General features: G+C 59.0%; 2 protein-coding genes across 3 annotated transcripts; one reads left to right on the forward strand and one right to left on the reverse strand.

Moving 5' to 3' along the window:
- Nucleotides 1-56: 56 nt before the first annotated feature.
- Nucleotides 57-5,258, reverse strand: UBTD1 (ubiquitin domain containing 1). The gene is made up of 3 exons (XM_071446282.1): nucleotides 5,124-5,258; nucleotides 1,101-1,328; nucleotides 57-883 (listed from the first exon to the last, which is right to left on the reverse strand). Exons 1-3 carry the CDS (start codon nucleotides 5,191-5,193, stop codon nucleotides 498-500), a joined length of 684 nt encoding a protein of 227 aa, XP_071302383.1. The 5' UTR covers nucleotides 5,194-5,258; the 3' UTR covers nucleotides 57-497.
- A 70-nt stretch (nucleotides 5,259-5,328) lies between these two features.
- Nucleotides 5,329-20,297, forward strand: MMS19 (MMS19 homolog, cytosolic iron-sulfur assembly component). Of its 2 annotated transcripts, XM_071446272.1 has the most exons (31): nucleotides 5,329-5,461; nucleotides 9,056-9,104; nucleotides 9,837-9,937; nucleotides 11,409-11,494; nucleotides 11,897-11,971; nucleotides 12,521-12,590; nucleotides 12,787-12,915; nucleotides 13,123-13,184; nucleotides 13,472-13,558; nucleotides 13,856-13,930; nucleotides 14,205-14,282; nucleotides 14,584-14,722; nucleotides 15,075-15,229; nucleotides 15,410-15,488; nucleotides 15,744-15,869; nucleotides 16,180-16,261; nucleotides 16,580-16,677; nucleotides 17,047-17,184; nucleotides 17,419-17,574; nucleotides 17,822-17,921; nucleotides 18,075-18,177; nucleotides 18,273-18,347; nucleotides 18,467-18,593; nucleotides 18,674-18,774; nucleotides 18,850-18,906; nucleotides 19,016-19,202; nucleotides 19,313-19,395; nucleotides 19,495-19,659; nucleotides 19,739-19,798; nucleotides 19,918-20,018; nucleotides 20,098-20,297. In XM_071446272.1, exons 1-31 carry the CDS (start codon nucleotides 5,365-5,367, stop codon nucleotides 20,123-20,125), a joined length of 3,069 nt encoding a protein of 1,022 aa, XP_071302373.1. In that variant the 5' UTR covers nucleotides 5,329-5,364; the 3' UTR covers nucleotides 20,126-20,297. The 2 variants fall into 2 exon arrangements, with proteins under 2 accessions (XP_071302373.1, XP_071302374.1); XM_071446273.1 differs by lacking the exons at nucleotides 19,313-19,395; nucleotides 19,495-19,659; nucleotides 19,739-19,798; nucleotides 19,918-20,018; nucleotides 20,098-20,297 and having other exon boundaries at nucleotides 18,679-18,774; nucleotides 19,016-19,183.
- Nucleotides 20,298-20,497: the final 200 nt, after the last annotated feature.

Here is a 20,497-nt window from a genome sequence, read left to right on the forward strand (position 1 = left end):
TGTGCCCATTCTGATATGGGAGCAGATACAGGACAGGCACAGGAACCACCTGTGGCTATGGGTCACAGCCCCCTCCAGCCTGTCCCCAAGGCCAGAGGAAGGATGAAAAGGCTTTATTGATAAATACAGACTATGTACAGAGGGGAGACATCTCCACCCAGCCCAGCACCCCACGGGTCTCCTGGCCAGGGGGAAGCCAGAGCCCAGTGGGTCACAGCCTCTCCCTGCCGGCACAGCCTGGCAGAGGAGCCCCAGCCCCAGAGACATTTGGTCTCGAACCTCCTTCAGCAAACACGGCGCCCGCCCGTGTGCCCGGCCAAGGGGAGCCACTGTGGTGGCACAGCCCCACACAGACCTTCCTGGGGGGTCACCTGTGTGGCAGCCTCAGGGGGGAGCAGGAACAGCTCCAGATGTGCCAAAACACAGCACAGGGAATCCCCAGAGGTGCCACTGTCCCCCAGCCCCCTGCACTCTCCCCTCAACCAGCAGGGGGTGGCTCAGTTCCTGGGTGGAAGGGGCTGGTTGACAATCACTTGCACAACAAAATCCTTCTGGATCTTGGTCTCCTGCAGTCGCGTGCGGTCGGTGAGCAGCTTGCCTGAGAAGAACCAGCGCTGCCAGGCCAGGTCAATGCCCTCCTGCGCCTGCAGCTGCTTCTTCAGCTGCCCGATGGTGTCGCTCATGCTGGCGCTGAGGCGCAGGTCCTTGCCGGTGGAGAGGCGCACCTTGAGGGTGAACTCCCGCCGGGCGTGGGGCGGGGGCTGGGCCGGCTCCACCGCCTCCTCCTCGCTCCGCTCCAGGATCAGGTTGACCGGGGGTGCCAGGCAGTAGACAGGCAGCTGGTACCGGTTGCCCAGCTCATCATAGCACTCCGTCAGGGACCCTGGGGACAGCAGGATAAGATGCTAAAGGTGGGCATCCCCATGGACCACTCAAATGGGGACAGGGCCACCTCAAGCAGTGTGGCACAGCCTGCCTTTCTCACCTTGGCTCTGCATGGCAGGTGGAAGCACCTTTCTACTTCAGCCTGGGACCCCCATGTGCCCAGATATGGGACATTCAGCACACACCCCACCCAAACCCCCAGTGCTGACCCTTACCATGGGGCAGGGTGATGCTGGCTCCATCGAGGATGGCCTGGGCCAGACTGTGGTCATTGGCTTCTACAGCATAGGCAGCTGCCTTCAGGGCATCCCAGATCTCCTTGCGGCCTTCAAAGGCTGGTGCCGTGTCCCAAAACTCGTCCCGCTTGCTGCGCAGCTGCCCGTCTGTCATGGGGTAGTCACTCTTCCACTTCGGACACTCCTTCTTCAGGGGCTCATTGCGGCCTGCAGACAGGGGGATATTCAGCCAAAGGACAGAGTTTCCCCTCGGGTCCTGAGCCCCCCACCTCCCCACAACCACAGGTTCTTCCTGGAGACCTCCTGCACCCCAGCAAGGGTCTGAGGAATCACCCTGTCCAGTGAACAACAGCCCCCAATGTAGCCAGGGGTAGGTAGCTGGCCTAAGCAAGCCTGGCCCAAGATCCCACTGGCCCCACGGCAGTTGCTCCCCCAACTGTGTCCCCAGGGGGGACAAGGGCTCTTGCTTCCTTGCTTGGGGGACCAGCCACTGCCCCTTAGGGTAGCCAAAGGGCCTCGGGGCCCTCTGAGGCAGCACAGTATTTATAGCTTGGGGAATTAGCCAGGAAATAAGCTGGTGAGTTGGAATGAGAAGGGGATTACAAAGGCTGAGCTGCAGCAAAGGGGGGTCAGGACTTCACTGTCCCCTCTGCCCACCCTGGGATGATAGGGACCAGCTGCAGGCAGGACAGCAGGTACACAGCATCTCAGGCACCAGGGGGACAGAGGGCATCGCTGCCAGACTGCAGGTGCCCCAGCAACGGGCTGAACTGAGCTGGCTCTCCCCAAAACAGCCCCTAGCCACATCCCCACAGACCTTCTGCAGCCAGCACTGCCCAGGGATCTGAGCTACCCCAATGCCAGTCCCGGATCACCAAGCCCTCACTACCCTGGGCTGTGGCCCTGTGGGAACAGCCCTGTCCCACCGGTCCCACAGCCAGGCCGGACACGTGGGGCAGGAAGGAGCTGTTGTCACTCCCAGCTGAGCTGGGGACAATGAACGATAACAGCTCCTTCCTGTCACCCCCCTCCCTGAGCTGGCTAGGCAGCGCCCCTCCTGTGGGGACAGGATGAAGGGAAAGTGAGGCTCCAGCTGGGCAGGAAGATGCCTGTGCCCACACAGCGACCTGCCAGCCAAGGTGATGCCACACACCCCAGCCACTGGAGACAGCCACCACCGCCAGCTGTGGCTGAGCCAAGTTCCCCAGGCAGCTGCTCCTGAGCAAGTGTGTGCTGACACACAGCACTATGTGATCTTTTTGATTGTACCACCCCTGCCTCACCCTGCCCAAGACCACTGGAGCCAGCATGGCATCTGCCTCCCAGCAGCACCCACCTCAGGGATCCCCAAGGGGCACAGGTGCTCAGCTACCCCGGGGCTGGGCACTGAGCATCCCTGGCAGGCAGCATCCTGCCCACATCCCCGGAGCAGCAAGGGCAGCCGGCTGCAGCCAGCGCTGCCGATTCAGCAGTCACGGTGCTGGGCCACAGGGATTTGCAGCACCACAGGACACGGCAAGGTCAGAGGCAACACCTGCCCCAGGAGGGCAGCGGAGAAGTGTCCACAGCCAGCCTCAAGGACATGTCTGGGATCATGTCCCCACGCTGCTATGGCCACCAGGCTGGGGCTCATGTTCTCACAGCCAGGACTCCTGGCCAGCACTCCCAGTCAGCACCATTCCCCCAGCTCTGCTAGCAACAAAGGGAAGAGGCTGGCCCAGGAGAGGCAGGAGGACTGGAGCTGTGGGGGTCGAATGTGGCAGGGAGCAGGGACAGGCAGTGGCTGCCTCATGTGTACAGACATGCCCAGCAGCCTTGCCCAGGTAGGCAGGGGCTTAAGCCTAGTCTATTTATTGCTACCGCCCAGCTGGGCCTGCACCTTCTAATCACCTCCTGCTGCTCTATTCCTAGCCCCTTGTGCAACTCTCCATGGCAGCACCACCAGACAGGTCCATCCGCTCACTGTGCCCGGCCTCGAGCCAACAGGATCTGGCTGGCAGCCTGCTCCTCCTGCCCTGTGCCTGCAGCACCCTGCCCGTGGCTCAGCCCCCACCGTGCCCTGCTGAGGGACCCCCGGGCAGGAGGATGTGACCCAAAGGCTTCCCTGCCCTGGGCTTGCTCCCTGCCTGCAGGAGCCTTAGGCAGCCCCAGTTGACAGGTCCTGGAGGCCCCAGAGAAGATGTCAGCCAGAAGGCACAGACCACTGCTTCCAGCAGTGCTGGCTGGTCTACTCCGGAGCCAGGCAGGGCTGGGATGCTGCATGCCATGGGCATCCCCCACTCCTGCTGTGGTAAGCTGGCCACCCCAGGGACAGTGCTGTCACCTGCTGCCGGGAGTCCTCAAAGGACCTCTCCACAGGGGGTCACAACAAGCCCCAGGCAGGGCAGGAGCTGGCCAGGCAGGTGGGCTGCTTAGCAGGGCCCCTGTGGCAGCAGAGGTGGGCAGACAGTGCCCCCATCCCGCTGATGGTAGGTCCTCGTGTACTGGCACCTGCTGGCACAGGGCATGTCCCCATACTGCTGGTGAGAGCAGCTGTAGCCTTGCTTCATCCCCCATCACCTGCTGAGCAGCTCCCATGGGCTGGTGGAACCAAAAGGCAGGAACCAGCCAGGGCACCTGGCACAAGGGACAGCCCTGCTCTCCCAGGAAGGCACACACTGGAAGAAAGCAGCAGCAGCAACTCCAGCAGTATACCAGGAAGGGACCATGACCCATCCCAGCAGAGCAAGTGGGGATCGAGACACAGGCTCTGCAGCCAGCTGTTGCCTGGAGCGGGAGGGGATCACACAGATCCAGATGTTGGGATCTGATCCCACCCCCATCACAGCAGCCTGAGCCACAAGGCAATGACAATGGCTCCACATCCCACCTAGCTGAGAGAACAGTCAGCCAGGAACCCCAGGCCTCACCGATACCCGCAAGAAGGCACTCCTAGGGGGCAAAGTGAGTCGGGGTGGGGGAGCTATCACCCCAATCGATACCAGCAGGGCATCCCCGGGGCAGGCTGGCACACCGGGAACCGCGCATGGCGGGGGCGGCTGCCCACGGCACGGGCACGGGCACAGCCTGGCCCGGCAGCCACGGCCCCCCGCACGTGCAGCCGGAGCGGCGAGCCCCGTCCCACGGAGAACGCCCTTCCCTCCCTCATCCCAGCTGCGGGCGGGGGCCGGGGCGTCCCGTCCCGGGCACACGCTTCCTGCCCCTCCTCTCCCGCCGCCCACTACCGCTCTGCCATAAACACGGTAATTACCGGCTGCGACGGCACCGGCCGGGGAGGCGGCAGGGGAAAGGCGTGATTCATCCTACCAGCCCACGGCTTCTCCGCCAAAACTCCGCCGTACCCATCCCCGCGGCCTCCGGGACCCTCCGGCATGGCATCACGGGGAAGCGCATCACGGCACCCGGGAGTTCGGCTACCGGTAACTCCGGGGGGCCGCGGGGCCGCACCAGCCTCGCCGCTGCTCTCCGGACCGGCGCAGCCGCTCCCTGCCCCGGCCGCACCTCCCGGAGCCCCGGGGCAGCGCGGAGGCGGTGGCGCCCGCCGGCAGCCGCCGGGTGTACGGGACAGCACGGATCGCGAGCGAGCAGGACCCAGCCGTTCGCAGGACGCGCTGTGCCGCGCGGGGCACGCTGCCGAGCCCGGACCGGGGCATCCGCCACCCTGCAGACCTGCCAGGACAGTACTTCCCGGGAGGAGCCGGGAACCGGCAGGGCTCGGCTGGACGCGCAACCTTCACCCCGCACAGCCTTCGGGGCACCGGGACGGGAGCCGCGGTTCCTGTCCGCTCCCGAGGCCGCGCACCGAACCGGGATCCCCGGGGTCCGGGAACCCCAAGGGCGCAGAGAGGCTCCTGGGGTTGTGCGAGGGGGAAGTTGTCCCGTGGCGGACTGCGCCCCTCCGGTGCCCACGTTCCTCCCGCGCCACCCCCAGGGGTACACGGGACGCCCCCGCCCCAGTGCCCGCGATCGCGGGGGTGCCCAGCCCGAACGACCCCCGCTCACCTGCTCGCTTGCGGTTGTTGCCGCCGGCGGCGGGCCGCTCCCGGCGCTGCCGCCCCACGCAGCCGCCCATGGCGGGGCCGACCGGCGGCGCTCGGCATCGGGGCCGCGCCGGCTCCGCGCTGCGCCCGCCCGTGCGCGCGGGGCCGCCCCGCCCCCCAGGGCGCACGTGACCGCCGGCCCCGCCCCCGCGCAGGCGCAGGCGGGGTGCGGGGGCCGGGCCGCGGCTCTGCGCGCGGGTGTCATGGCGGCCGCCGGGGCCGGGGTGGAGGCTCTCGCCGCCTCCGTCCGGGACTTCGTGTCCGGGCAGCAGGACGGCCGTGCCGCGGAGGTGGCGGCAGGTACCGCGCGGGGGCGGGGTGGGGCGGGACTGGGCGTGGGCACGGCGGCGGGGCCGGCCTGGGGCGGGCGTGGGTACGGGCGGGTCGTGGCGGCGTGGGGAGGGGTTTGGGAGGAAGCGTGGGGCTGCGGGCTGGGTAGGGTAGGGTAGGGTGTGGAGTGGAGTGGAGTGGAGTGGAGTGGAGTGGACAGGACAGGACAGGACAGGACAGAGCGTGTCTGTGGGTTGTGGGGCTGCCGTGCGGGCAGGGCACGTGGGAATGGGGAGGGTAGGGCCTGCAGCTCGGAGCTGCCGAGGAGGTGCGCGGTAGGAGCGGGACAGCCGCGAGGGTCAGGGGCTCCAGGAGCGAAGCACGTGTGCGTGCCAGAGAAATCGACGGTGGGACGAGAGCTCATGGCCTTGCTGAGGGACCGTGGGAGGTGACAGTTGCAGACTACCCTCACTGTGGTTTCTAGCAAGACCTATGCATTTGATTTCGTCGGATAATTTATCTTTCTCCTTCGATCAGCAATTGGGTGACTTTGTTGCATTAGGGAAGTCACAGCTTCAGGAATGTGGCTTTCTAAGGATAAGGTGATATTTGATTTTTTGTGTGTGTAGGCAGTGGCTTCAGCATGTTTCGGGAAGGAGCTCGGAGAGCCGAGAAGGGCTGTCTGTGTATGTTACATTACATAGACAGGTACCTTCTAGAACCTTTCCCAAGGCCTGATGGCTTGTGAACTGCTATGTAGTGTCTTGGTGATGAGATGAGTTGGCAAAACAGAAAGGAAACCTAGTGGCCCATGTAACATAGATTGAAGAAAATGCCAAGGAAATTGGGAGGAATTCTCTAACCTATGTGACATTCAAGATGTTGCAGAAGGGTTACGCAGTCTCTGACATATTTGGGGTATACCTGGGGAAGGATAACCTTACAACTGCTGTTGTCACCTGCTGTCATGTTACGGAAGTGCCTGGAGAAAGCTTTTCCAAGAGAGAATTGCTCCCCTCTTGCTCCTCCCAGCTCTTTTCAGCCGTCTGGCTCTTGTGACAAGCCCACCTTCACAAACAGTGGGGCTGGCAAGTGTCCTTGAGCCCCTCTGACCTCGTACAGAACCACACATCAGAAAGGATTAAATTGCATTGTGTATCCTTGAGCAGAAGGATAGGGAGGTCTTTTCTAAGCTCATGGCCATTGTGCAATTGCTGTAACAAGCACACTGAGCTTCACTGGTTTGTTGCTAAGGACTAAAATGAGCATAACTTGGCAAGTGGCCTAAAGGCCTTGGTGCTGTCACAGGCAGGTTGGGCTGCACGGGTCAGTGGGTGGCAGGAGGAGGCTGAATTCATCTTAAAAAATGGGGAGAGAAGGATACCACTGTTACAGAATCCATTACACATTCACTGTGAAAGTTGTGCTCACATTTTGAAGGTGTGGGGGAAAACAAGAATGGAAGTTCTCCAGAAGCAACTAATACCTAAAAGGACACTGAAAGAGGGAGAGACCTGTCAGGAAAGAGAGCAGCTTGGTTCAGAGTAGCAATCCAGCACAGGGTGAATGACTTCCTTCTGCTAAGTCTCTGGGAGCTACAGCAATGCCAGAATAGCAAGGCAGCCCCTCCTGGTAGAGGGATTCAAGGTGCCTAATTAACCCTGGGGCATATGTGCAGCTGCCAGATGTGGAGGCAGCAGTTTCAGGGCTCACCACTGTGCCTGCTGTGCTGATGAGGCAGGTCCAATGAGCTGTGCTGGCCACAGGCACACCACACTCACAGGCTGTGCCAGGGAGGGGCGGCCACACCGTGTGAGGCAAAGCTGGTCACACCTGGGTCCCTGACAGCACAGGGAGCTCCCTCGCCGAGCTGAGCAAAGGAGCCGCTGACCTCAGGGTGCATCAGTACCTGACTGTGGTTTGGCCATCACACTGCAGCTCTTTCCTGTTGAGTAGGGAACCAGAAGCTTTGTGTAGAGCTGCTTTCAGTCTCTGCAGACACAGAGAGGCAGAGCACCTGGCCACAGAGATGGCATTTGTCTCAGACTTTTTCTGTGATGGTGCAGAGGCACAAGGGCTCTTCATGAGCTTGCAGAGTGAGATACTGGGATGCTGGATGTGGAGGGGCCATCCAAGCTCTCTCTGCAGCCCACTCTGCTTTGGCTGGTGCAAAGCATCTGCTTGCTGTTTCACTGTTGTTTTTCTGCAGGAAATTTTGCCAGCACATCATGGCTGTCTCTGAGGGCGCCCCCTTTTCAGTCTGTGCCCGTCAATTTCGGACCTGCTGGGCTCTTTTTCCACACAGCTCCCCTTATCTGTTCTGTTTCTCAGCTCAGGCTCCCTCTCCCTGCTGCGCCAGGCGGGATTGAAAGCTTTGTCTCTGGAGTCAGGACTGCCTGCTGTCAGAACACACTGTCAGAAAACACTGTCATCCCATCCCTAGAGACAGCTCTATGATGAACAGTGTGTCTTAATACTGGAATTAACTGCTTAGGAAGGGACAGTAAAGGCTTGCAGCAGCAGGAGACACTGGCTGGAACAAGGCCTGGGAAAGCCCATAATGAAACCTTTGGGCTTCTGAGAGGGTGAGTGCCCTGTCAGTCATGTAGGTTCAGCAGGGCAGAGAGGTGAGCAGGTCCCTCCAGAGTGCCCAAAAGTGCCCCTGGGCAAAGACAGTGAGTTTCAGTGACTGCCAGGTGATTTGGGGTTTTTTTATGGGAATGCTGTTTTGTCCAGGCAGAAAGTTAGGGATGCTGCTTGTTTTCCAGCAATGTCCCTTGACACCTGACTGCAGGTTAGGGGTCTGAAGGAAGGCAGTCCCTTGCCTGCCAGCATATGTCTGAGCAGAGGGCATACACAGAGCTTTCCTTCTGGGGAGGTGCCACATTGGCAATGGGTGGCAGGAATGGAGAACCTGCCCTTCTGCCAAGGTTCTTGTAAGGTGCAGCAAGCAGGTCCTTACCAAAGCCTCCTGAGGAGTGACTCTTCCCCCAGTTGAATTGCGAGAGTACGGAGGCCATAGGTGAATGAGGCAACCTGGCAACGAATCTGAGTCAGAGCTGGAAATAGACTCCAGGAATCCCAGCATTTTATCTTTCTCTGACCACAAAACTCCCTTTCTCTGTGCCCTCCATCTTGGAAGGAGTTAGTGCAGTTCTTGCACAGCATGGAGGTGATGGAGCCAAGGTGGGAAGCTGAGTGATCACTAGTGTCTGCACTGCTTGTTCAGCCAGTTCTCCCTCAGGAAGCATCTGGAGAGCTGCCCTCCGTCTCCTCACAGCATGCTCACCTTGGAAAAGGGGGTTTTAGTATCTCAGAGAAGTGGAACACAGCAAGACTTCTCTTAGGAGCCACACATACAGCCATGCTGCAGGGAGAGGGTGAGGCAAAGTGCAGGCAAGTTCTCCCCTGGCTGTCTCCTCTCAGCTCTCAGTCTCAGAGGTGTTTGCAGGCAGGGCTGGAGGCAGCCCCACCAGTTGAGTGCACATGGCTCTTTTGGTGCTTGGTGAGGAGTCAGCACTGACTGGCAGTTCCCAGTGCAGTGCTGGGATGTGTCCCAGCATCCATCTCCAGCAACATGCCTGCATGATCTCTCTGGTTCACTCTCTTTACCTCTTTTTCCAGGGGTGAAGGATGGAAGGTGGACAGTGCTGCAGCTTGTGGAAGCCCTGGGGTAAGAAAAGCCTTACGCAAGTTATACATTGGGTAAAGGCCTTGCAGGGGACATTCCCAGAAGGAGGCATAGTGAGAAGGACAAGTGTGCTCATCCAGGATGAGCTTCAGCACTGGATGACACATTGCAGTGGACAGGATGTTGTCTGCTCACAGAGTGGGGCTTGAGCAGTGCTTTGCCCTCCCTGGATGTGGGAGCTCTTTGGGAAAGAGCAAGGCTGGAGCAGCCCCTGATGCTCTCCCAGGACAGAGGAGAGATGCTGTGGCAGGCAGCATGCTGCAGGGCACTTTGCAGTTGGGGCTGTCCCCAGCAGGAGCTGCCTGAGCACACAGCTGCACAACACCATGTCACAAGTTGGCTGGCACTCAGCTTCTGCTTTTGTGTCCAAACTGTCATAGCCTAGGCTCCTTTCTCCCAAGCTGGGGGCTGGGTGTGCCTCACTGTAAAAGGCTTTATCCTTTTTGACCCTTATGATCTTGGGAGCATGCTGCAAGAGCAATTTCTTTGGTCTGACTTGAGAGCTTGGATTTGTTTCTGCATGGTTCTGGGGCTGAGTGCACACATGCAGCACAGACAGGGGGAGAGGAGTCTGTTTCCACTCTGCCAGTAAGTCAGGTGTGGTGGGCCCACAGAGGGGCACCTCTTTGGTTTTGTGCCTACTCAGGATGTGCTTTCTGCTTGGATGTACCTGCTCACAACAGGATTCTTGGGCTTTCTCCCCTCCTGGCCTAGGTTTTGCCTGGAAAACACAGATCCTCGGATGCGAGGGCGAGGCATCCAGCTGTTGTCGCAAGTCCTGCTACAGTGTTACTCCCTACTCCAGGAGAAGGAAGGTAAGGGCTTTTCTGGCCCTTGAGTGTCTGGCTGGGGACAAAGCCTGTGCCATTAAAATGTCTGTCCTGCAATTGGCAAAGAGATTGATTTAACACTGTGACAACCTTGTACATGTCTCTAAGAGTCAAAGTCCAAAGTCCACGAAGCTTTGCGCTGCAGCCTTTTTGCCAAACTCACCACACAATTCAGGCCCCAATTGCTGGACAGCTGGGGCCCCTGACAATGTGTGGGTGTTGCACACCAAGGTGTGCTCAGCGCCACGTGGGACACATTGGGGATACATCTGTATGTCAGAATCCTTGGGTGATGACTCAGAGCAGGAAGCCTGTCCTTCACACACCAAGTCACACTGCAGCCCTGCAGCCTGACCGTGTTAACTCAGGAGGAACCCTGGGGCCTGCGGAGGAGGGGAGATCAGCGTAAGGATGAGAATGGACCAGGGTGGGGAGGAGAAGATGCCCTGTTCATGGAGCCAAGGAGAAGGTCTGCCTCTGTTAAATGCCTCATAGCAGCTGGCTGGCAGCAGGGAAAGCCAGAAAGTGCTAACAAGCTTCAGCTTGGGCTTGGGGACCTTGCAAATGGGAAGCTGAATTTACGCCAGGAGGCTGGCTAGACAGGGGGCCTAGCTAGTAGGTAAGGTGGAGGAAGGGGAGGATGGAAGTAAAAGATGCTTAGTCCTTGGAATTTGGCTCTCTTTGGCTGCAGCCAGGCAGGGCTGAGAGCAGCTGTGCATAGAACCTTATCTACTGCAGTAGCTGGATGTGATGACTGATGGGAACTGGGGTGCTCTGGAGGGGCAGCCAGAGGTGGGGAGGTTCAGTGGGGATACTTGAAGGAGAAAAGAGACTCAGAGCAATTGAGCAAGGGGAGTGAGCTCTGTTAGAGCCTCGTGTCCCTGCTCACGCAGGTAATTTCTCAAGCGCTGCGTCAGGCTGCCTCCTGGGGGGCTGAGTTTCTGCAGCAGCTGTGGGCACAGGATGCTGCTAGCCGGCTCTTCCAGTCTGCTTCCTGCTACCACTCCCCAGGGCTGGGGTGTGCAGGCGCCCGTGGCCGTGACTCAGGGGCCAGGAACGTGTTGTGGAGCCAGGCTGGAGGAAGCCAGAACTCCTGCTCTAGCTCTGTACCCCACCCCATGACATCCTCCAGCCTCCGCTGAGCAGACTGCCACTCTGCTGCTGGTGTCTGCATCCACGTGTCTGGACAGGCCAGGGCAAACACCTCTTGGGTAGCTCCTGCACTTCTGCAGCAGCCAGAGGTGCTGCTGCCCTGCTGCAGTTAGGCGTGGGCTGCTTACAAGAGGAGGGCAAAGTTGTTGGAGCCAGGTGGGTGCACCCAACAGCAGCAGTTTGTCCCATTCACTAGTGCAAGATGTGCTCACTCTTAATCCATCAGTTTGTGGTTGAGCTGGGGCCAGCACCCAGCAGCTGTGTTTCCTAGGGCTAACACACACCTGGTGTCTGTTTCTGACAGTGCTGCACCTGGTCCTGTTCTATGAGAGCCGGCTGCAAGACAATCACCTGGTGATTCCCTCGGTGCTCCAGGGACTCCGGGCACTGGTGAGCTCGCACCCCCAGCCCACAGTGCTGGGCTGCATCCCCCAGCAGTGTCAGGGAGGTGCAACACCTGGGTATGGGTTGGAGCTCTGTGTCGAGCTGGGCCTGGCTGGGCTGTCAGCCCATCTGGCAACATTGCCTTTTCTCCTCTCTTCTGCTGTGCTTCTTGTGGAGGAGTCAGGGACAGGAGACTGTCTTGATTTCTTGCCCTGTGTTGGGCACTGGGGCACCCTGGGGAGCAGCACAGATGATGGGCATCTTATCCTGTTCTGTCTGGGGAAGGAATACTGAGCTCTTCCTCTTGTGGAAGAGGATCCTACAGGCAGCTGCTGTGTGGAGGCAGGAGCTCTGTTATGTGGCTGCCATAATGGTATTCTATTCTTGCTTTTCTCTTCCTGTCCCCAGAGCATGTGTGAGGTGCTGTCCCCAGGGCTAGCAGTGTCTGTGCTCAAAGCCATCTTCCAGGAGGTACATGTGCAGGTGAGCAATGTGATTTCCTATCCTCCTGTCCTTGATCTCTGCTCCCTGTGTGTCTGGGAGTGGCCAACTGCCCTGAGGACTGGCCGTTCAGCACAGTGCAGTGCTTCTGCAGAGCTCAGAGACAGCTTGGATCACTGCAAGAGAGACTGTGAGAGACGGACAACATCCAAGAATCCTGTTTGGCCCTTGTCCTCTCTTTTCTCAGCCCTAGGGCAATTATTTCCTTTTGCTCCATTCTCAGTCTCCCCCCAGTCCAGTTCTCCTCACATATAAGATTGTTTCTGCTTGCAGTGCCTTGGGCAGCATGTGTGGCCCTGGTGTGACTGATAGTGCATTCATGCAGTGATGGGACAGAGTCATGTTCATGTGCCATTGCATAGGCATGTGCACACTTTGCGTGTGATAAATGGGATCTCTGTGCTAGGAAGCAGCAGCTGAGCTGCTGGGGGTCCTGCTCTCTCTCAAGGGCATGTGTTGCCCTTGAGGGTAGTGGGTAGCTGTGCTGCCATGTGTACAGGATGGTTTTGATTGGTCTGCTCCTCCCTTCAGTCCTTGCTGCAGCTGGACCGCCACACAGTCTACAGCATCATCACCAACTTCATGAGCACCAGGGAGGAAGGTGAGGGAGCAGATGCCAGAACCACTCTGGGATTGTTGAGGCTGGGAAAATGACTCACTTTCACCTTCTCCAAGGGCTCTGTGGCTCTGCCTGGGAGACCTGGAAAAGGACTGTGGGGCTGGGGCAACTTGGCTGATTTAATGCCGTGTTGTGAGGTCTGATGTCCTGCACCTGCTCATGCTCCTTCTTTCTGCAGAGCTGAAAGGCCTGGGTGCCAACTTCACCTTCGGCTTCATCCAGGTCATGGATGGGGAGAAGGATCCCCGCAATCTGCTGGTGGCCTTCCAGATTGTGCATGATCTCATTGCCAAGGACTATGCCCTGGGTGAGCCTAAACCTGCCATGCAAAGCTGGGAAACATATCCCTTTTCTTTGAGCTGTTGGAGGAATGGCTCTTGGGTCTGACCAGGCCTGGGGTGGTCCCTAACATGCTTTAAAAGCTGCAGAGCTGGCCTATTGTGGGTGCTGAACACAGCTGCTGTGCCTTTTTTGCCCAGTATCTTTGCTCACCCCCTCTCTCCTCTGTCTGCAGGTCCCTTTGTGGAGGAGCTGTTTGAAGTTACATCCTGCTACTTCCCTGTTGATTTTACTCCGGTGAGTGAGTCTGCCATGTGCCACAGCCTATACTTTATTTCTTTCTGGTGTTTTCTTAGGGGGTTGTGTCCTCTCCAGGGAATGGGATGAGAGGGTGGCCAAGGGTCTTGGCTGGGCAGTGTTCAGCTGTGAGCTGTGGTACCCAGGCTGACAGGCAGGTGCCATACTATCTGTGGTGACTGGCGCTGCTGCTGCCTTGTTGGAGATGAAGTGATGCAGCCTTGGCTGATGGCCGGGTTGCGATGTTTCCTGACTGGTGGGTCTCCTGCTCTCTGCTTCCTTTCCAGCCCCCCAATGATCCTCATGGCATCCAGAGGGAAGACCTGATCTTGAGCCTCCGGGCTGTACTGGCCTCCACGACCCAGTTTGCTGAGGTACAAAGCTCCCTGGGGATTCTTGTGCACCTCGCTGTTCCCTTAGCACAGGCTGCCTTTCATAGGGCTGCAGCTCCTGCTGTGACTCTGTGGGATGGGGAAAACTGGGACCAGGAGCTTGTACTTGGGCAGCCCTGTCTCCTGCTGGGGCTGGTCATGGGGAGGGTGCTGACTGACACCCTGGGAAGGGGCTGCCTATTGCAGGTACCCCTTCACCTCTGCTCTCCTGGCAGCCTTGCAGGGCCATGGACAAGGTGGTAAAAGGGATGAGCTGAATTAAAATGTTTCTCTCTGCAGTTCCTTCTCCCTCTGCTTATTGAGAAGTTGGACTCAGAACTGCAAAGTGCCAAGCTTGACTCGCTGCAGACTCTGGTAAGGAGAGATCCCCTACTTTGTTCAGCCTATAGCTAATCTGTGGCAGTAGCAGCTGCCAGCCACTTCTGAGCCCTTCTTCCTGCCAGCCAGAGACTCTCCCTTGCAGAGCCACAATTTCCAGAGTCCTGATTTCGCCTGCATCACTCTTTCCTGTTTTTCTTGAGCGATTTGTGCAGCTCAGCATGAACCTGCCGCGATGAGCGGTGTCCTGGCACTGTGTCCTCCTGGTACCGGCTTCTCTGTGATGCTGTCTCCTGTCTTCCTCTTGCAGACTGCCTGCTGTGCCATCTATGGGCAGAAGGAGCTGCAGGAATTCCTTCCCAGCCTCTGGTCATCCCTGCGCAGAGAGGTGAGTACAGCAGGGCTCCACCTGGGCTGGGCTTCTGCTGAGCAGGAGTTCTCAACCAGACCAGGTGGGCCCCGTGTCTCCCAGCAGTCGCACCTGTGACCTTGGACTGCCCCAGCTAAAAAGTGGAGGGGACAGGCCAGCCCTACCAGCATGTCCATGTGGCTTGAAGGTGCCACGCTGCATGTTCAAATCACGTGGGAAGTGAGGCAGGAGCCTGAGCCCTTCAGCCTGCATTGGGAGCCTGAAGCCCGTGGTTGTTGTCAGCAATGGAGTTCAGCTCACCCTTTGGCCTTTCCTGCAGGTGTTCCAGACAGCGAGTGAGAAGATTGAGACGGAATGCCTGGCTGCACTGCGTGCTCTCTCTGCCTGCCTCTCCCGCTCCGTGCTCAGCTCTGATTCTGAGGATCTGCTGGATTCCTTCCTCAGCAGCATCCTGCAAGGTAGCTAACAGAGACCTGCCCCATGCAGCCAGGCCTGAAAGCATCCTCCTAGGTAGAGATGTGCCTTCCTCTTCTCTTTCAAGCCTCTTTTCTTTCTAGTCCTCACAGCAATATTTGGCTTCTCCAAGGTAATTGGCTGCAGAAAGGGAGGATAAGGGGATTGAGCTGCTTCCATCTCTGCTGGAACTGCACTCTATGTGCTTGGAGCTGTAGGAGGCTGCTCAGCTGGGGAGGCTGTGCTGCAGCTCAGAGCTGCGCCCTGGCATCACGTCCCAGCCCGCTATCCGCTGTGTCCCTGCACACGAGGCAGAGGAGCTCTGTGCCGGTGAAGCTGACGCCCAGCCTATCTCAGATTGCAGGCACCATCTGTGCGAGCCCGACATGAAGCTGGTGTGGCCCAGTGCCAAACTCCTGCAGGCAGCAGCGGGTGCCTCCCTCCGCACCTACCACCGCATCACCCACAGCGTCCTGCCCCTGCTGCTGGAGCAGTACACCAAGCACACGCAGGTGAGGGGCACCCACTGGCTGCACAGGGCCTGGGGGCAGCAGGGTGTCTAAGGATGTCCTTCCCTAGCTATGGGTAGAGACCCCATGGGCACCCTGTGGTGCTGGGTGCAGTGCTGGGCTGAGGTGCAGCTCTGTCCCAGCAGTGACGGTGATCTGGGTTACACCTTTGTGTCCCTGCAGAGCAGCCAGAGGAGGACAATCCTGGAAATGCTGCTAGGCTTCCTGGAGTTGCAGCAGAAGTGGGGACATGTGGAAGAAGGTGAGGGTGGCTGTTCCCTCTGGAGGCATCTGCATCCCAGGAGCTCCTAGCTCTGACCTCACTTTCCTGTATGCTGACATACAAGGAAAACTCACTGGCCAGTGTGGCTGCATGTGTGAGCCCCTGCCATGTCCCAGGGACCCTGCATGATGGAGTATCAGAAGCAGCACCCCAGAAAGGGTCTGTCAAGTCCTGTGATGGTGGCTGTGTGGTGACAGCCAGACACTGGCAGTGATTCCATGCCCCCCTCTCCAGATGAGAGCCCTCTGCTGTTGCACCAAGCCCCGGTTTGTTCTGTGGTGTTCTCGGCGCTGCTGGATCCCAGCGTGCAGCTGCAGCTGGTTGGGATCAAGGCACTGACTGTCCTGGGCTCCCTGAAAGGTTGGTGCCTTTTTTCCCTTGAGACAGAGGGAGGTGTCACCGTGTTCTCAGAGACACGGTGGCTGCTGGGACATCCTTGTCTGCTGCCTGTAAGTGCACAGGAGTAGCAGCAACGTGTTCTACCCAAGCCATGAGCTCCAGGGACATTTGGTCTCTCTCTTGCCTGTTTGTGCTGGGCACCTTTTATCTCTGGCATTTGGTGTGCTGCTGCATTGCTGCTGGCCTGGATGAGGGGGAAGGAATCCTGTCCAGCACACCAGCATCTTTGCCTTTGGCCAAGGGTAGGATTCCTCTATGGCTCTTGTTACAGGCTTCCTGTCTTCCTCTAATCTGGAGCTGGTTGTGGATCACCTCATCCGTCTTGCTCTGCATGAGGAGGATTCCCAGAGCAGGTGAGGGGAGGGCTGGCATCACACCCACACTGGGAGGAGGAAAAAGCCTGGCTTTGCTGTAGTCTGAGGGAAGGCACAAGAACTCTCTGAACAAGAAGACTGCATGGAATAAGCCAGACAATTCATGGGCTAGAAATAACAAAGTTGAGCCTGTCAAAGCAGGGGTTCTGCTCTGCCTACCTGAGGGGTGAAAAAGGCAAGTTGTTGAGAAATGGGGTTCTGGAGACACCTTCTGGCCAGGTCTGTGCAGCTGGTATACAAGCAGCCCTGCACTTGCAGTCCTTGCATCACCTTTCCCATTCTCTTTCCCCCTGGCAGTGAAGCAGCAATGGAGGCAGCTGGGTCCCTGGCCCCCACCTACCCAAAGGTTTTCTCTGGACACATGGTACCCAGGCTTGAAGAGGAGCTGCAGTCAGGTAGGGCTGGGAAGAGAGTGGTGACTGGTTTTGGGGTAAAGCCTTTTCCATCCCCATTGGGCTCCTGCCAGGCAGTGGGGCTGTGTTATGTGGTGTAGGTCGGTGGCTGTTATTGGGGTTTCCCAGCACAGGCACTGTGTGCTGGCACAGGGAAGGCTGTGGCTGGTCTGGCAGCCAGCCTGTGTGGGGCCAGGGCCACCCTTGTGAGAAGGGTGCAGAGCAGCTGCAGAGCAGGCAGAGTGCCTTGAGCCTGGCATGGGCTGGGTCTGCTGTGCCGCTTCACCCCATCCACTCTGGCAGGGTCTGGGCCCTGACTGTGCTTGAGTGGGGTGTCCCCAGGTCCTCCTCTGAGCTGTGTTTCCTCTTCAGAGCGGGAGGAGAGCTACCACAAGCGCCAGTCCTTGCAACAGCGCTGCCTGCAGGCCCTGGCAGCTGTGTCCACCCACACCAGCATCGTGAAGGAGACTGTCCCCATCCTGCTACAGCATCTCCAGAAGGTGCAGAAAGGTAATGGAGCTCCTGCAGGCAGCTCCACAGAGTGTGTCTGGGCAGGAGCTTCCTCTGTTACTGGTGATGGCTGGGAGAGAGTTGGAATGGCAGTGGTACAAGGAATCCACACCTGGGCTGTGAATCCCACTGGTGGAGTGGGAGTCAGAAGAGCTGCATTGTCCCAGGATCCTGGTGCAGATCAGGGGGCTGGGTGTTGAGGCTGTTTGACTTGGTGGTGACTGTGCCCTGCAGAGACTGAGGCCAAGAACACCCAAGACGTGATCTCTGTGTGCCAGAGCCTGCACCGTGTGGCCCTGCAGTGCCAGCAGGATGCTGAGGGCTGCTGGTACTTCCACCAGACAGTGGTGCCCTGCCTGCTGGCCATGGCTGTGCAGGCAGCCATGCCAGGTAAGTGCAGGGCTGGAGTGGGAGAGGGTAGAACAGGCAACTCCTGGGCTCTCAGGGGTCCCTGATCCTGCAGTCAGTGCCACTGCTGATGCCTTTTGGCACCCGTGGCTGTCAAGAGTGGGCTTCACTGCTCCCTCCCCCTGTCCCAGAGCCCTGCCCCACTCTGGTGTGCATTCAGGGGGCTGTGCCTGCCTCCTCCTTCTGAACAGCAGGCTCCAGCAAGTTCCATTCCTCCCACTACCTGCAGAGAGCACCCATACGCTGCCAGGCAAGGCACTACTGGAGGAAGAGGTGCTGGCTGCCATGATTCCAGTCATCAGTGCTGCCACCACTCACCTGAGCCCTGAGTGAGTGAAGCTGGGGCAGGCAGCTGGGTCCTCCATCGTGGGGAGGGAGCAGGCTGCATACCCCTTGTTGCTATCTGTACAGGGTGGCCCTGTGCCTCCTGGGAGGTCTCTGGTGACCCTTCCAGAGCAGCACACTACAATGTCTTTTCCTAGGCTGGCTGCCCAGAGTGTGTCTCGTGTGGTGCCCCTCTTTCTGGATGGAGATGTCTCCTTCTTACCCCAAAACAATTTTCCCTGCTCCTTCCAGCCTTTTGGGGTATGTTTGATTGGGGCTGGGGCACCAGAACGAGGATGTTTGCACAGGCTGGCAGCAAGGACTGTGATGACATGGACACTGTTCTTCCCTTGCAGGATGGGGAGCACTTGGAGGCACAGAGACGCCTGATCGCCCTCCTTATGGCCTTCGTCTGCTCCTTGCCCCGCGATGTACGTTGATGGGGAGCCCTGCCCAAGCACCCTCCAGCCTCTGTCCAAACCAAGCTCCATGGACAGACTGAGGGAGCAGCTGCAGCCCTGGGCCATAACACGTTCTGTGTCTCTTCCAGGTGGCAATTCCTCAGCAGGAATGGCTGCTCCGGGAGCTGCTGGCATTGAGCTGTTCCTCAAACTGTCCCTTCATAGCCACCACAGCTGCCAAGTGCTTTGCAGGGCTGGTGAACAAGCACCCAGCAGGTAAGGGGGCTGGGGCAGATGCCAGGTGTCCCTGCCCACTGCTGAGGAGGAATGGCTCAGCTTGGCCCTTCCATCCCCAGGGCAGCAGCTGGACGAAATCCTGCAGCTTGCAGTGAACAGGATGGAGCCCAGCCTTGCAGAGGGGCCCCGCCGAACGCAGGCACTCACCTTGCTGCTCTGGGTAAGGCCTGTCCTGGATGAGTGGGGCAGGGGGGCTGGGGGAGCCAGCCTGGCACTGACTGTTCTACCTGCACAGGTGACCAAAGCCCTGGTGCTGCGCTACCACCCCCTGAGCTCTTCCCTGACAGACAAGGTAGGTGGTAGTGGGGCTGGGCAGTCTAAGAAACCTGCCTTGCTCCCCCATGGCTGGCTGGGGACCCTCAGGAGCAGGACACTGTGTCTCAGGGCTCTCTCCCTCGCAGCTGCTGGGCCTGCTGGGTGACACGGAGCTGGGCCCTGCCACAGCCGATGGCTTCTCCTTGCTCATGGCCGAGTCCCCGGACGTGCTGCACAAGGGCTGCCATGCTGACGTGCGCATCATGTTCCGCCAGCGCTTCTTCACTGACAACGTCCCCAAGCTGGTGCAAGGCTTCCATGGGGCTGGCCCCGGTGAGTGGCCACCCCCAGCCCAGCCTCACCACGCCTGACCCTTTACAGGGGACCTGAGCCACCATCTCCTCCTTCTGCAGGCTGCTTGTAACCATCTCTGCTCTCCACAGATGTGAAGGCCAATTACCTGAAGGGCCTGTCCCATGTGCTCAATCACCTCCCCAAACCTGTGCTGGTGACAGAGCTGCCCACGGTAAGAGCCAGCCTGGGTGGCAAGCAGGGTGAGCTGTGATATTGTGGAGTACATGGTTTGGGATTACTCATGACTCCTGTGTTCTCCCTCTCTCTGCAGCTGCTTTCCCTCTTGCTTGAGGCCTTGTCCTGCTCAGATCGTGTAGTACAGCTCTCCACACTGAGCTGCCTCCACCCACTGCTGCTCGAAGCTCCCCAGATCATGAGTCTGCATGTCGACACACTGGTCACCAAGTTCCTCAACCTCACCTCCAGCCCCACTATGGTGCGTGCACCCCCTCCTTCCTCCCTGCTATGCCACTCTCTCCTGCCCCCTGTGCTGCCCTCATCCCTGTTTGTTCCAGGCTGTCCGCATTGCCGCCCTGCGCTGTGCCCACGCCCTTACCAGTCTGCCCACAACAGTGGTAAGTGCTTCTGCAGCACCCTGCTGCCTGCTCCTGCGTGTAGAGGGGCAAGGGCTCCCAGACCTCCTGGGGGCAGCCAGCATCCATTTCTCTCACAAAGAGCCCCTTCTGTCCTACAGCTGCTCCCATACAAGGGCCGAGTTATCCGGGCACTGGCCAAACCTTTGGATGACAAGAAGAGGCTGGTGCGGAAGGAAGCAGTGGCAGCACGTGGAGAATGGTGAGTGTGTGGAAGTAGCTGCTGAGGGCGTGCCAGCATGTAGGGGATGTGGCTGATGGTGCCATCTCTGTCCCTGCAGGTTCCTGCTTGGGAGCCCAGGCAGGTGAGCACCCTGTGTCCCCTCCCTGTGCTGACCAACAGTCTGACCAGCGCCTCGCTAAGCCACCAAGTCATTCGACCAAATGCCACGGACCGCCTGGATCCTCAGAGCCCAGGAGTGCCCCGAGTGCTAGGGCTGGAGCGTGCAGGCCAGCAGACAGCACCCCTCACTGCAGTCCCTTCCCAGCACCCACAGCAGGGAAGGAGCTATGCTGCTTGTGGCTTGCCCACCCTCTACTGCAGCCAGGGACAGTGATGGACAGCCCCTGCCACATGTGAGTGGAGAGGACAGGTCTGTGCACACATGTGGTGTGTGACAACCCATGTACCAAAAGAATAAATATATCTGTTTTGATAATGCTCTGAGGGTCTCCATGCAG

This window comes from Agelaius tricolor, unplaced genomic scaffold (genome assembly GCF_023055355.1).
Source record: "Agelaius tricolor isolate 1412-34295 unplaced genomic scaffold, bAgeTri1.0.p SCAF_22, whole genome shotgun sequence".
NCBI classification, from domain to species: domain Eukaryota; kingdom Metazoa; phylum Chordata; class Aves; order Passeriformes; family Icteridae; genus Agelaius; species Agelaius tricolor.

Coding starts and splice junctions, on each gene's coding strand:
- UBTD1 (XM_071446282.1), bottom strand. CDS start 5,193: ATGGGCGGCTGCGTGGGGCGGCAGCGCCGGGAGCGGCCCGCCGCCGGC. Junction 1,329..5,123: donor CAACAACCGCAAGCGAGCAG/GTGAGCGGGGGT, acceptor CCCTGTCTGCAG/GCCGCAATGAGCCCCTGAAG. Junction 884..1,100: donor CAGCATCACCCTGCCCCATG/GTAAGGGTCAGC, acceptor TGCTGTCCCCAG/GGTCCCTGACGGAGTGCTAT.
- MMS19 (XM_071446272.1), top strand. CDS start 5,365: ATGGCGGCCGCCGGGGCCGGGGTGGAGGCTCTCGCCGCCTCCGTCCGG. Junction 17,185..17,418: donor TCTCCAGAAGGTGCAGAAAG/GTAATGGAGCTC, acceptor TGTGCCCTGCAG/AGACTGAGGCCAAGAACACC. Junction 19,396..19,494: donor TGGTGACAGAGCTGCCCACG/GTAAGAGCCAGC, acceptor CTCTCTCTGCAG/CTGCTTTCCCTCTTGCTTGA.